The 14264-nt window shown below is 45.1% G+C and overlaps 1 protein-coding gene across 1 annotated transcript; it reads left to right on the top strand.

The window, feature by feature from the left end:
• The first annotated feature begins 17 nt into the window (after nucleotides 1–17).
• Nucleotides 18–13197, top strand: Wbp11 (WW domain binding protein 11). Its single transcript, XM_013115530.3, is given in 14 exon segments — nucleotides 18–157; nucleotides 724–877; nucleotides 1790–1901; nucleotides 2411–2442; nucleotides 3563–3656; nucleotides 4564–4760; nucleotides 5547–5680; nucleotides 5863–6062; nucleotides 6511–6702; nucleotides 8873–8974; nucleotides 9969–10259; nucleotides 10790–10923; nucleotides 10925–10973; nucleotides 12227–13197. Coding segments are annotated over 12 exon segments (1920 nt in total). The 5' UTR covers nucleotides 18–157; nucleotides 724–877; nucleotides 1790–1837; the 3' UTR covers nucleotides 12658–13197.
• The last annotated feature ends 1067 nt before the right edge of the window (nucleotides 13198–14264 follow it).

Genomic DNA, 14264 nt, shown 5'->3' with positions numbered 1-14264 from the left:
GTGCCGGAAGTGACGCGGGGATGGCGGAGGGGCGCGAGGTTTCAAGATGGCGGTGGCTGGGTGGCTGACCGAGAGGCGGAGGTGAAGGCCCGGTCGCGGAAAGCGCGGTGGGGCCGCCCGCTACCCGGCCTCGCCGACCCGGGAGCCCCGCAGTGGCGTAAGTGTGCGCGGTCGCGGCGCTCCGTGTCCCGCGGCCGCCTCCGGGGCCTGCGCAGCCGCCTCAGACGCCGGGCCCCGGGGGCCGCGCTCTGCCTCCACTGGGCCGGGAGTCGCTGCCGCTGCGGGCTGGAGACGGGCTCCGGGGCCCGGAGTGGTGCGGCGGCCGACGGCCGAGCCCGCCCGGTGCGCCGGGTGCGCTTCCTGGGCGCGGCGGGCGGCTTGGGTTGACGCGCAGCCGCTCGAGTCGGGGTCAACCGTCGCCATGGTTTCGGCAGTTGCGCCTGAGGCCGGCCGCCTGCCGTGGACCTGGGCCGGGCGGGCGTGCGGGCGGGCGGCGCTCGTGCTGTCCGGGTCCCCACGGCCCGTAGCCCCGTTCTCTCCCCGATGCACGTAGGACAGTCGCTCTTGTAGACGAAGGCCTGGCGGTCCTGTAAAAACTCCCAGGGCCCCGTGGCTGCCGCGTTTTCGGTTGTGGAAGGGGGCGAGGAAAGGTCAGAGCACGAACCTGAAGGACGACCAACGCAGCTACTCTATATCCGTGCTTTTTTTTTCTTTCTTTCCTAGTTCTCCGTCATCAGTGCCCTCCTCTTCCCTTCCTCCCGTCAGCCTGCCCCTCTTGTTTTCGGATAGCGAAACATCTTCCATTGAAAGAATAGTCGCCACCGAACGGTTCCGAACCACCTAGGAAGTACAGAGTAGCCGGGCAGTCGATCACTTGGTGAGAGAAGCATTAACTAAAAGAGACAACCAAAAAACCCCCTACGAAGTCTAAACAGAGGAGCCAAGGGAATTGCAGTTGTGGGGTCTCTTAAGTTTATCTCAGGATCTGCCCCTTCCCTACCATTAGAGGTGTCTCCTCAAGAAAGAAGGTAGATTAGTGTGCAAAGGGGATATCCACATGGTTTCAGCGGGAAACATTTGTTACTTTATTATTGGAAAGGTTAAATTTTAAGGTTAACAGTCATTCATTTTCAATAGAAGAGGAAGAATTGACACTAACAAAAACTTTGAGATTATTTTTCTACTGTGACTGCCAGTTTTAATTACCTTTTTTTTTACTTGAGAGTCGTGAATCATATTCGACTTGGTATTAAGTCTAAATTAAATATGTTTAAATTAATTACCTTTTATCGTCTGTGGGGTGTTGAATAAACAGTACATATGCCAAGGAGAAAAGTAGAGAACATTGTCTTTGAGCCCAGAGCTGTTGTCTCTACTTGTGTTTGACTTCACCTTATGTATAAAGGGGAAAGGACTATTGACTGCTTATACCCATGGTTTGTATCATATTATTAAAACATTTTCTGGTTAGTTCTTTTTGTTTTGTTTTGAGATAGCCTTATGGCTCAGTCCACATTCCAAGTGCAGACTCCTGGTTGATTTTTTTAGTTGACAGTGCTACATAATCCATAGCAGAGTGTTATATTGGTGAGTTAATGGTATCTCATTGCCTTGACTAATACAGATGCTAGCTTTTCTGGGGTGAAGAAAGGCAAAAAGTTCAAAACTAAAGAGCAAGTTCTTACAAAATTAGTAATCAGAGGGTTATTTCCAGAAATTGATGAAAACTCTGAAAAGGAAGACATGTTAAACATACAGGAAGACTGAGTTTGTTTGTTTTTTATTTCAGGTTTTGTTTTCTTTTTTAATGAAGAAGTAAGTCATACAAATTGTCACCATGGGACGGAGATCGACATCCTCCACCAAGAGTGGGAAGTTTATGAACCCCACAGACCAAGCTCGTAAGTGCCATCGGTGTGAAATGGTAACACAGGAGAGTTAAAGGTGGCAAAGATAGTTCCCATGCTTAAGCAAGTTCAGATTGGTAGAAGTGACTTGTGTGAGGTCATGTTGAATTTAATTAAAATTAATTCACATGACAAAAATGTTGAGAGTATAAGTCAGTTAAAACCATGTTGTTTGTCAAACTTTGCTGGCTTGCAGGATAAAATTGGTTTGTTTTTCGTTTTGTGTTGGAACTTTTAAACAAATGAGTTTTTAAGTGCTAGTTTGGTATTTGAGAATCTCTTTTTCTCATTGGTTCATTTATTTTTCTGTGAAAAGAAACAATTTAGCATTTGGAGTTGTAAGGATTAGAGGTGCCACAGTTGTCTGTAGGTCAAAGCCACCGATGCCAGTGCATATCCCTGTGTTGCATAGGAGAGCCTCAGAAGAAAAATGTGTGTGTGTTGTCTTATGGTGATGTCAATGTTGAAGATCTGAGGTGTATGGTCTCTTTCCCTCTCTTTAGGAAAGGAAGCCCGGAAAAGAGAATTGAAAAAGGTATGAATTCAGATGCATTCTGTGTACTGAGATTTGTGAATGGAAAACATTTAAATTATATGCTAGAAAAAATGCTTTATACTTCTAATGAAAACCAGTTTACTATGTTTAAAAACTGATATGACTAATAGAACCTTGGAGATTCAATTCATGGTGGCTTGTATGACGTTGTTTGATTCTCCTATCCCATAAGTTAAAAAAAGAAAATTCGTTGGGGGCTGGAGTAATGCCTCAGTAGAGGACAGCATTGTGTACTGCTTTACAGAGGATCTGAGTTCCATCCCCGGCATTCAAGTTGGGTAGCTCATAGCCATTGTTCCTCAATCTCCCAGGAATCCAACACCCTCTTCTGATCTCCACAAGAACTCATAAGCACATGATTGCACATTCACACAAAATAAAATTGTTTTTAAATGCCTTTGGATCACACAAAATAAAATTGTTTTTAAATGCCTTTGGAAATAGTTCTTAAGATGATTGCGGTAGCACATGCATGCCTGTAATCCCAGCACTTGGGATGTGGAGATCAGAGTTAAGAGTGTCAGGAGTTCAAGGCGGGTCTGGTCTAGATCAGACCCGGTCTTGAGAAAGTAATTATTTTTACCACTTATCAAAATGTGGCTGCTTTGTTAAAAACTATTGGATGAATGCCAATAAATGTGTTACTGGATATCTTTGTATATCTCATTAGCTATTGAATTTTGACAGTAATTAAAGGGATAAATATTTGGTATCACTCTTCAATGCATTCAGGGGTTTTACAATTAGTCTCTGGTATGCTCTTGAATCTTTCAGAAATGTCCCTATCCAGTATCGTATTTCTTTCTTTTTTTTTTTTTTTCATTTAACTGCAGCCCTTGTTTTTTGTTTTTAAAAAAGTTGTTCCTGTGGTAGTTGCTAACAGTCTAACTGGGCTGAAAGAAGTACTTCCTAAGAAAGCACACCTTCTTAGTAATGTCCACACATTGTTGAGAACAAGAATCTCAGCTCTTCCTGGTGGTGTAAACACATGATTAGAAACAAAGGAAAATGTGAAATTATTTAGATTCTTGATGCAAATTGAAGTGAAAATGTCCTGAGAATCCAGCCTCTCAGTAGTCTTCCCTTTTGTTTTTCTAAGAACAAAAAACAACGAATGATGGTCCGAGCTGCAGTGTTGAAGATGAAAGATCCCAAACAGATTATCCGGGACATGGAGAAGTTAGATGAAATGGGTAAGAGTGTATGAAAAGACCAGATCTATTAACAGCTATAATAGTGTGTCGTACCCAGCGGCAAGCAGCATAGGCCTGAGAAAACAAAGCAACCCGATGGCATTGGACATGACATTTTGTTTTAATGTTTGGAAATAAAGTGAAGAGATAAGATCTATTGCAAGCTGGAGATCACATATCCGAGAAGAGAGAAACCGTCATTCAGTTGAAATCACTTACTGTTATTAGGTAACAAAGGCTGAGTCTGACCAGCTCACTTTATAATTGTTCAGATTTAATTATATTTTCCCTTTGCCGTTATAAGTTAGCAGAATTTTAAAAAAAGGTATGCGCTCAAATTCTTAGTTACTAGGAATGATGCAATAATATATCTTCTAGATTTGAGTGAATCGGTTAATAGGAAGATTCAGGGAAAGACTTTAATTCAACTGGTACTTGAAGAAAAGGGGGGGGGAGTCTTAATCATCAGGGCCCTAGTTCATTTATAAAAATCTGAACTAATTAAAATAGAAAGGTGTGCCTTGGCTTCCATAACTGAGACATCCCTAGAAAGTTGTCTGTAGGAGGAAGCCCAGAAATTCTCCCCAGGACTGTTGTCTGTCTGCTCTCCTGCACAGCTGTGGTGAGCAGCTGCATGGGGCAGAAAGTGGAGGTGTGTGTGCACTTGGTGGTGGCGGGAGAAAGGCCGCGGCGTCTCAGCAGACTGGGGAAGCTTTCGTTTGCAGTCCCAGGGAGGGCTAGGAATGCAGCTCAGCAGACAGCATGCTTGTGAGTCTGATCTTTGGAGGAAGATGTGACTGCCTGGGAGTCTATCCCCGTGAGCACAGAGGACTCAGAAATGAAATGTGGAGGTTGTTATGATGAAGCAGCTCTTCATTTACCGTTCTATTATCTGCTTTTCTCCCAGAGTTTAACCCAGTGCAACAACCACAGTTAAATGAGAAAGTACTGAAAGACAAGCGTAAAAAGCTGCGGGAAACCTTTGAACGAATTCTACGACTTTATGAAAAAGAAAACCCAGATATTTACAAAGAATTGAGAAAGCTAGAGGTAGAATATGAGCAGAAGAGGGCCCAACTGAGCCAGTATTTTGACGCTGTTAAGGTAAGCTGCTCTTGAGAGGGGCCACATGTGTTGTAGTCGGCTCTTAAAGTTGACGGGGGATTGATGGCTCCCAGGCTCTTCTTTTTTGCAGTTGTTGTTTAAATTAAGTGTGCACCTTATGCTCTAGCAGAAATTATTTGTACAGTAAATCTATTGATAATACAGAGAAACAGCACATGATGAAAATTAGTAGTGTGAGCCAACCATGGTGATGCCCACCTTTAATCTTGCCTGGGATTGAAGACTCTTTCAAAGAACATGGGTGAGGCAAAAACAGGTCTGTTAACACTGACTGACTATAAGGCATCAAAGGTTGATTGCGGAGTAGGATATGTCCACTTGTGTGAGCTTTTATAGTTTATTACAAATTTTCCTTTACTGGGGCAGAACATCAAAAACCCAAATAGAATGATTTGGTGAAGTAGATGGCTTGTTTCTAACAGCTCAGGACAGATTCCCGAGAAAGGCATGTGGGTTTAGAGACTGTGCTCTTTGTCAACAGATGTGTTACTGCCCAGAGTATTGCAGTAGCCCTGCCCCTTTGAACAGTTGGATTTCTTTAAAACCGAGGCTTTTTCAAATCATACTGAAAAGAAATGAGCTGGTTATAGGGATTTTGAAAGAAAGTATAAGCTGTATTTGGATTCGGGTTTCTTTCATTCCCTGGGCAGTTTTGGCCTGAGGCGTTCGACTGTTTCCCATGGTCTCTCTGTTAGTTGGAAAACAAATGCAGGGTGTCCGCAGGGGGCGGGTCCGCAGGGGCTGTACAGCTGGTCTCTGTTGCAGAACGCTCAGCATGTGGAAGTGGACAGCATCCCTCTGCCAGACATGCCGCACGCTCCCTCCAACATCTTGATCCAGGACATTCCGCTTCCGGGTGCCCAGCCGCCTTCCATCCTTAAGAAAACCTCGGCATATGGGTAAGGAAGCCTGTCGTAACGGCAGCTTTTGACTGAGGTACCACAGCGAGCACATTGAAGGCCGTGAGGGTGTAATTAGTGTGAGATGCAGTGAGATGTGAAAGCGAGCATTGAAACTGCAGGGAATCATGCGTTCTCGTTGCACTGTAGACATAGGTAACTCAGTCAAGTTCTCTTTACAGGCCTCCAACTCGGGCTGTTTCTATCCTTCCGCTCCTCGGACATGGTGTTCCTCGTTTGCCCCCTGGCAGAAAACCACCGGGCCCTCCACCTGGCCCACCTCCCCCTCAGGTTCTGCAGATGTATGGCCGTAAAGTGGGTTTTGCTCTAGATCTTCCACCTCGTAGACGAGATGAAGACATGATGTATAGTCCAGAACTAGGTATGAAGGGGCAGGGTTTTTTACTTTTGTCCTTCTCAGGATTGTGTCTATGTTGGTCATACTTAGCGAGCACAAGAATGAGGACACCATGTACTTACTGTGTGTGTCCCCATGGGTAATTGACCAGATCTGCCTGGTGAGAGCATGTTGCTTACATAGAGATGTCACTACAGATCCCTATTCAATTGATTGAATTGCTCTTCCTAGTTGTATTTTCAACTGACTAGAATTACTGATTATGCATAATTGCTTCTAATACAGTGTGTTTGGACTTCTTACAGGAAAGCAAAACAGTACTTAAGACAACCCAGTGAAATTATCGTAGTACGTGATAGCTGACATTGCATACAGAATTTTTTCTACGTTTTATAGAGTTAAAATAGCATAAGTTTGTGTTTCTGGTTACTGTGAAGGCCACATACTATTGTTCCTTGTTCTCTGTCATCAGCTCAACGAGGTCATGATGAAGACGTGTCCAGTACCAGCGAAGACGATGGCTACCCTGAGGACATGGATCAGGACAAGCACGAGGACAGTACTGATGACAGTGACACCGACAGATCTGATGCAGAGAGTGAGGGGGATGAGTTTGGGCACCGCGACGACGGTGAGCGAGACAACCCTGAGGAGAAGAAGTCAGGTGCGTGCAGGGTGCTGTGCGTGGTGCGGTCAGCACACAGCCGAGCGAGCCCGAGGAGAGTCAGTCATGGCGAGCGAGCGCCTCTGCTGTGCAATTTGAGGTGGTGTCTGTGGTTTACTGTTGTTATTACGTGTGTCTTGTGTATGCATGTGTTTGTGTGCATTCTTGAATGTGTGTATATGCCAGGGCACATATGTGGAAGTCACGGTTGGTTCTCTCAGTCGACCATATTTGTCTGGCAATTCAGCGTGGGAAGTTTGTTTGATGACAAACACCCTTATCTCCTGAGCCAATCAGGACCAGCTTTTAATCCCAGTTTGATTTGGTTTGGTTTGCTTTTGAGACAAGTGTCACTGACCTCTGCTTCATCCTCCCACATTTGGGAATTACAAATGTAAGCCCCCGTGCCTAGCCATTTGTCTTAATAGTTTGGAAAGTTTTGATGCATTATTCTACAGATATTTGTGAGGTTTAAGGAAAAATCTACACTGGAAGCCTTTTAGATTTTCTATTTTTAATGGTGTCTTATAAAAGCCAGGTTCATAACTGCAGTTCAGGTGTATCTATAATTTAGAATCATGGCCTATCTTTTTCTTTTAAAAATGTTTATTAGCCTTGGTGCCATGTCTTGGTTGAGCAAAGCACCTGTTTAGCAAACACACATGGAAAGCAAACCTTTCTCCAGATGAGCTGTGAAGCCTCTTTCAGAAAGGTTTGTGTGTGCGCTTCTGGGGAGTAAACTAGGACTTTGTGTGTGCAAAATACATCCTGCTGCGCTGAGTCCCCAGTTTTATGCAAACAGTGTGTTATGTTTTGTCAGAATTGAATGCATTGTGTTTAAAGGGCACACTGGCTCTATCAAAGCCCAGGAGTTGGGAGGCTTTGGGCACTGTTGGTGTGGTCTGCAGTGTGGTGTCTGTATACTGTATTTGTATTTAGGAATACAGCAGATGTTTGTCCTAGCTTTCTTTTTTTTAAGGTGCGTGTGTGTGCTTGTCAGCCTCTACATGGGTGTGTGGATGAATGTGTCAGGGTGCTCCAGTAGGCCAGAAGATGACATTAGGTCTCTGGGAGCTGGGTTTTCCAGGCCCCTCAGGGTTACACAGTGGCTCTTAACCACTGAACCATCTTTAGCTCTTTCCTAGTGTTTCTTAATCATGATTACAAATGAAATAAAATCTGTCACAAATAGTAACAGGATGAGCCTGTGTTATAAAATATAGAAGACTATTACAGAGGAACTGATCTTATACAGCAGAGAGGAGCTAGAGCCCCATGAACTGCATTTTCCTGAAAAGCTACCTGGTCTCTCCTTTTCTGCTGCCAGCTGTTGTTTGGGTTTTTGTGGGTAGGGAGGGGCGGGGTCTATCTGTAGTTGGCTAGCACAGGACTCACTGAACCAGGCTGGCCTGCACTCTGGAAGAAAGATGGTGCCACTAGCTTGTTTTTTCTTGTATGTTCAGCAGCATGCATGTTCCTCAGATGGCTGTCCCAGCGTCTCATTTTTCATCAGACATTTATTGCATGTACCGTATTCAAGCCATTTTTCTGGGTACTGAACCTGCAAGATAAACTACAGTTTGTCCCACATAGAAAATGTGGTGTTTGACTGTCTCCAGTAGGTAGTCTGTCAGTGGAAGAAGTCTATTTCTAGTTTGCTAAGAGATTTTTTTTTTCTGGTGGAACTGGGGGTACTAGGGAGTAATCATAGTTTTTAAGTGCCTGATAGGGTATTACTAAGATTTTCCCATCTTTTAGGTGGCCTATTGTTGTAGATTACATTGCTGATTTTCTAGTGCTAAACCACCTTGCACGTTTGGTGCACCCTGCATGCTTATGAAGTATTTTCCTTTTACAGCACTGTTGGGCTCAGTTTTCTTTGAGTTAGTGAGATGGTGTTTCATGAGTGGGACAGCTTTCGTCTTTCCTATGACTTATGTTTGACTGAACTGCTAAAGAAAATTGTTGCTTTGAGGCACATGTATCATAACGTTTTCAAAATTTGTAAGTTTTAAACCATCATAGTATATATGCCACCAATTAACACAGCACTGATTATCTAATATGTCTCTCCTGCACTTCTCTTCTGTCATGGGTTGTGGTCATACCTAGTATTTATAGTGTCTGCATTGTAGTGAACATTATCTCATTTCCTTCTTTGGCCGTTTAGGTCTGAGTGTCCGATTTGCTGATATGCCTGGAAAATCAAGGAAGAAGAAGAAGAGCATGAAGGAGCTGACACCTCTTCAAGCCATGATGCTTCGAATGGCAGGTCAGAAGCGAGAATGAATGACTGTTTCCTTGGGCCACTTGCTTAGCATACATTCTTCCATAAAGTCAGCAGCTCTGAAGTAAGTCCAGCTCTGCCTTCTATAAAACTGAAGGTGTGCTGCCTTTGGGCTGCCCAGAGTTTCACTGCCAGGGAGCTGTGGAAACTAGTTTTGGGTGCCCGTATGTTCTCAAGCTGGTGTGTAGAGGTAGGAGGACAACTTGGGGGAGTCTGGCTCTCTGCGGCCACTGATGGATCCCATAAATTGAACTCTGATTATCGGGCGTAGGGGCAAGCCATCTTGCCAGCCCTGAATGACATCTAATTCCAAATCTATCTTTTTCTAACAGCCTGGGCTTATTATATTGCCACACTAGTTACAGATGAACAGAATACTACTTGATTGTTGTGTATTCATATAGTAGGAAAAAGGCTTTTAGGTTGGTGGCTTTTAAGAATTAAGTATTCTTATTTTTATGTATTATACTTAACTTGGTTTGGAGAGACAGGGTCTGTCTATGTAGCTTTGCCCATCCTAGAACTCACTCTGTAGACGAAGCTGACCAAAGTCAGAGATCAGCTTGCTATTGCCTCCCAAGTGCTGGGATCAAGGACATGTGCCACCACACCCAGCTATAGTGTATTCTCAGTCACTGTTCTCCAAGCTATAAAGCCACAAGTCTGTATCTGTAGCTGGTCTTTCTCTGTCTTGCCAGCCAGCTCCCAAATCATGACATGGGGACTTATTATTAATTATGAAAGCTTGGCCGGTAGCTTGGACTTGTTTCTAACTAGACCTTATGACTTAAATTAACCCATTTCTATTCTCCATGTCCTGCACTCTGCATGTGGCTGGCAACTCCACCCTTCTTCCAGTGTTGTCTTTTCATAGCTATTGCCATTGATCTTTTTACTAACTAATCTGAGTAGCACATCCTCACAGTGTACAAAAAGACACAAGTCACCTCTGTTTCCCTGTTTTACAACATTCTTCCAGGTCAGGAAATCCCTGAGGAAGGACGGGAAGTGGAGGAGTTTTCAGAGGAGGACGATGACGACGAGTCTGATGACTCGGAAGCAGAAAAGCAGTCGCAGAAGCAGCATAAGGAGGACTCCCACGCTGACGGCACATCCGCCACTTCTCAGCAGCAGGCACCTCCACAGTCTGTGCCCTCTTCCCAGATACAGGCGCCTCCCATGCCAGGACCACCGCCTCTTGGACCTCCGCCTGCCCCACCCTTACGGCCTCCTGGGCCACCTACCGGCCTCCCTCCTGGGCCACCTCCAGGTAAGCTCCCCCAGAATGAGGGGTAGGCATTTTGTTTCAGTGAAGCCAGTGTGAAATTATTCCCCCAAAACAGCATGTGTCATCAGTACTGGTGTGTTCTGTTTCCTCCTGATTACAACTCTAAGCTATCAAGGATTCCTGAAGAGGGGATGAAAAGCGCCCCCTTCTGTGAGCATGGCAGCTACGAGTTGTGACAGCTGCCTGTTTTGTCCAGAGCTCTCTGTTAGGGTCTTTATCGCTGATTATGTAAGCCGGATGCCTGAACAGATTGTGCTTCCTTTCGTACTTTAAAGTGACAGTGCAGGCCAGTCTGCGTTGGTGTCAGGGAATGCCTTCTCATGGGTTAGAGCCGGGAACTAAAGGGATAGATCAGTAACAGATCTGATGCCCTTTGTCTAGTGCTCAAATGTGCTGAATGAATTTATAGCACACTTTTGTGTATAAAAAGTGATCTGGATTCTGAATGCAATGGTTATGTGAATTGCTTTTATACCACCATTATTTGTTTGACGTTTTTTTTCTCCTTTCAGGGGCTCCTCCATTCCTGAGACCACCTGGAATGCCAGGAATCCGAGGGCCTTTACCAAGGCTTTTACCTCCAGGACCACCACCAGGCCGACCCCCTGGCCCTCCCCCAGGTCCGCCTCCAGGCCTTCCCCCTGGCCCCCCCTCCTCGAGGACCCCCACCAAGGCTACCTCCTCCTGCACCTCCAGGTAAAATTTTCCGTTTGTATAGCGGAAACCAGCCTGGTTTGTACTGTAGGGTGTGTTGTGTCTGAGGGAATCTGAGAGCCCTTCCAGCGGGTCACACGGAATGTGTTCGTCAGTAGGCTTTTACACTTTTTTCTCTCATCACTTGCCTTCCCCAAGCAAATCAACACTTTACAAAGGCTCTAGTTTTGCTGAGTACAGGTACAGTTGTGCCCCATGGGTCCTCAAAATTACCATCTTCAAGCTTCAGTCACAAGGGAGGCTCCCTCCTCTCCCCATTGTCCAACTTAGACACACAGATTCCATTATGGGCTTTTAGCGTGGCCACACTGTTCTTTACCACATTGAGTGTTCTGTTTTAATGTGAAGGTTTCTTTTAAAACTCAGCAGCTGACGCCTTGTCTTTGTCTTGGTGTAAGGAGTAACTGAGTGTATAGTCAGCACTTTAGATTTGATGCAGTTTGCTACTTTAAATTCACTCTTAAGTGACTTTTGAAGAAAGTAAAAATCTGTGGGGCTGGAGAGATGGCACAGCGGTTAAGAGCACTGATGGCTCTTCCAAAAGACCCAGGTTCAATATCAGCATCCACATGGCAGCTCATAATTCTGTAACTCCAAAATCTGATACCTTCACACAGACCCACATGCAGGCAAAACACCAATGCACATAAAATAAAAATAAATTATTTTTTAAAAAAAGGTGTGTGCCTCAAGATCCAGCTGTTTAATTAAAAGGAAAGTAGAAATCTGATGTGAGGTATGTGTGTGTCGTAGCTGTCAGAAGTGGTGAACTTTAAAAAGACAGAGCATAGTTAGTCTCCTTCCATTACCAGTTAATGAGCCAGGACCAAGACTATTCCTTGTTCACTGTGTGAGAGTGGTAGAAGCTGTTACTAGTGCAGGGGAATCAACCCCACCCTTGGCCTTAATAACATCACACTAGGTAGCCAGGGTAGCATCCTAGGACAGCCAGAGTGGAGATGTGTGTGAAACCGGTGTGTCAGCTTGATGTTACGCTTTTCATGTAAGACAGTATTTGGAGGGAGAAAACCTTGTGAGCACGGTACTACAGACTAGAAGTGAACATTACTTTATAGTATCCTACTCCTGTCTATCAGAGTATATGCCTAACTTAGCAGGTTCTGTAAATTCATCTTATTTCCTGTAAATTACCTGCTTAAAAGACAGTATCAGCCTGTGTTTAAACATCCTTAGTGGCAGTTAAGTGGCATTAATTAGTTCTGTCCACCTCTTAGGTATCCCTCCTCCTCGTCCTGGCATGATGCGCCCACCCTTGGTGCCTCCCCTCGGACCTGCCCCACCTGGGCTTTTCCCACCAGCTCCCTTGCCCAACCCAGGGGTGTTGAGTGCCCCGCCCAGTCTCATTCAGCGGCCGAAGGCGGATGATGCCAGTGCGGCCACCATCGAGAAGAAAGCCACAGCGACTATCAGTGCCAAGCCCCAGATTACCAACCCCAAGGCAGAGGTCACGCGGTTTGTGCCTACCGCACTGAGAGTGCGCAGGGAGAATAAGGGGGCTACTGCTGTTCCCCAAAGAAGGTCAGAGGATGACTCGGCTGTGCCTGTCGCCAAAGCGGCCCCCAGATCTGGCCCTGTTCCTGTCTCGGTACAAACCAAGGACGATGTTTATGAAGCGTTTATGAAGGAGATGGAAGGGCTGCTGTGACAGGCTCGTGCTGCCTCAGGCTTCTGTTGAGCACTGGTTTGTGGAACAAGAGGCTCCGGTTAAACTTAGGCAAGAGCGCCGTCCCCTGTCGGTGTTTCCCACGCCCAGTTCCGGGAGCCTCCTAACACTTGCCTTGCTGGGATTCCTGCACGGGGTGTTTCTTTAGTAGACCAGGATGGAAGCACTGCTGCAAACGCCCGTTCCCTTGATGACGCCACCTCAGCCCTTCCTAACCTTCTCCATTTGGGATTGTATCAGAGAAGTCCTAGTTATTTGTTTGACTCGTGCTATGGGCACTGGAGTAGAGATTTCTGGGGGGGGGAAAGGTTTATTTCATCTTGACTTTTGTGTTTGAGTTATTTTTAATATTTTCCTGTAAATATTTTGTAATATTTTACTTATAGCGAAATGGATTACAATGTCATTTCCTATTTCAAAGCAGGATATGTGGGAAGAAAATGTACAATTCTTGGATTAAAATTATTTCCCACGACCTAAACTCTTGAGTGTTTGATGGAGAAATAAAATGTTCCATACCAAGATACCGTCTCTGTTTCATGGTGATGTGTAAACTTCTGGTTTGTGGACGGAAACAAAGCACGGGTTTACCGCATTGCTTCTCAGGAACTGCCCTACCTCATGCATGTGGGAATGAATTTTATTAGAAACACAAAAAGTAACTGAAATCTAAAGGGATAAAGAGGAAGAATTCCTTCAAGATTATATTGGCTTCCCAGGAATTCAGAGGTATGAACAGTGTCTCCCCTTTGCTTAGATGGGGCTCCAAAGAAACCTTAGAGCTGTGGTTGTGGTGGTCAAGTAAGAATGGCCCTCAGAGGCTCATGTACTTGGACACTTTTTCCCCGGTTCTTGGCGCTATGGGGCAGGCCTTGTTGGAGGAACTTTGTCTTGGAGGCAGGCTAAGATTCCCCTTCCAGATGCTCTTTCTGCTTTGTACTTGGTTTCAAGATGTGAACTCACAGCTTGTTGCTCCTGCTGCCATGCTGACACTGTAAACCTAAATACACACTACCGTAAGTTGCCCTGGTCATGGTGCTTTGCCACAGCAACAGAAAACATCTAATAGCACAACGTTGACTCTAGTGCAGAAACAGTGCTCACGTGACTCCACGGCAGGCACACCTTCGGTGCCCACTGCATGTCCTGCAAATCTACAGCGAGCGGTAAAGAGAAGATTTCTACGGTGCTGTGCTAAGGTTCATGCTCCGAGTTGAGTTCACTGCATTTCAGGGTTGGATTCTGAAGTTTGGTGTGACTGGCACTGTTGTTTGACAGGTTAAGACAAATCCTGACAAAGTAATAGTTTTCCATTGGGGGTTTTAGTGTACTTAAGAAAAGCCAGCAGTGAATTTGACCACTTCAATGCCAGGATGAAGCAGTTTATTATCCAGTTAGCATGGTAAGCACATTTCTGCATAAATAGAATTGCTCTCCAGAATATGGTCAGAGTCAATGATTATATAAGAAAGTTTTTGATTGCCAAAACATTTTTAGATGTGTTGCTAATTTTATATGAAAATTGTAGTTATACAGCCTGACGCTGAATACATGAGCTCCATCTGCAGCAGAGGGAGAAGGCCGACAAT

This window comes from Mesocricetus auratus, unplaced genomic scaffold (assembly GCF_017639785.1).
Source record: "Mesocricetus auratus isolate SY011 unplaced genomic scaffold, BCM_Maur_2.0 Super-Scaffold_100001, whole genome shotgun sequence".
NCBI lineage: Eukaryota > Metazoa > Chordata > Mammalia > Rodentia > Cricetidae > Mesocricetus > Mesocricetus auratus.
This window is presented reverse-complemented; position numbering and strand designations above follow the sequence as displayed.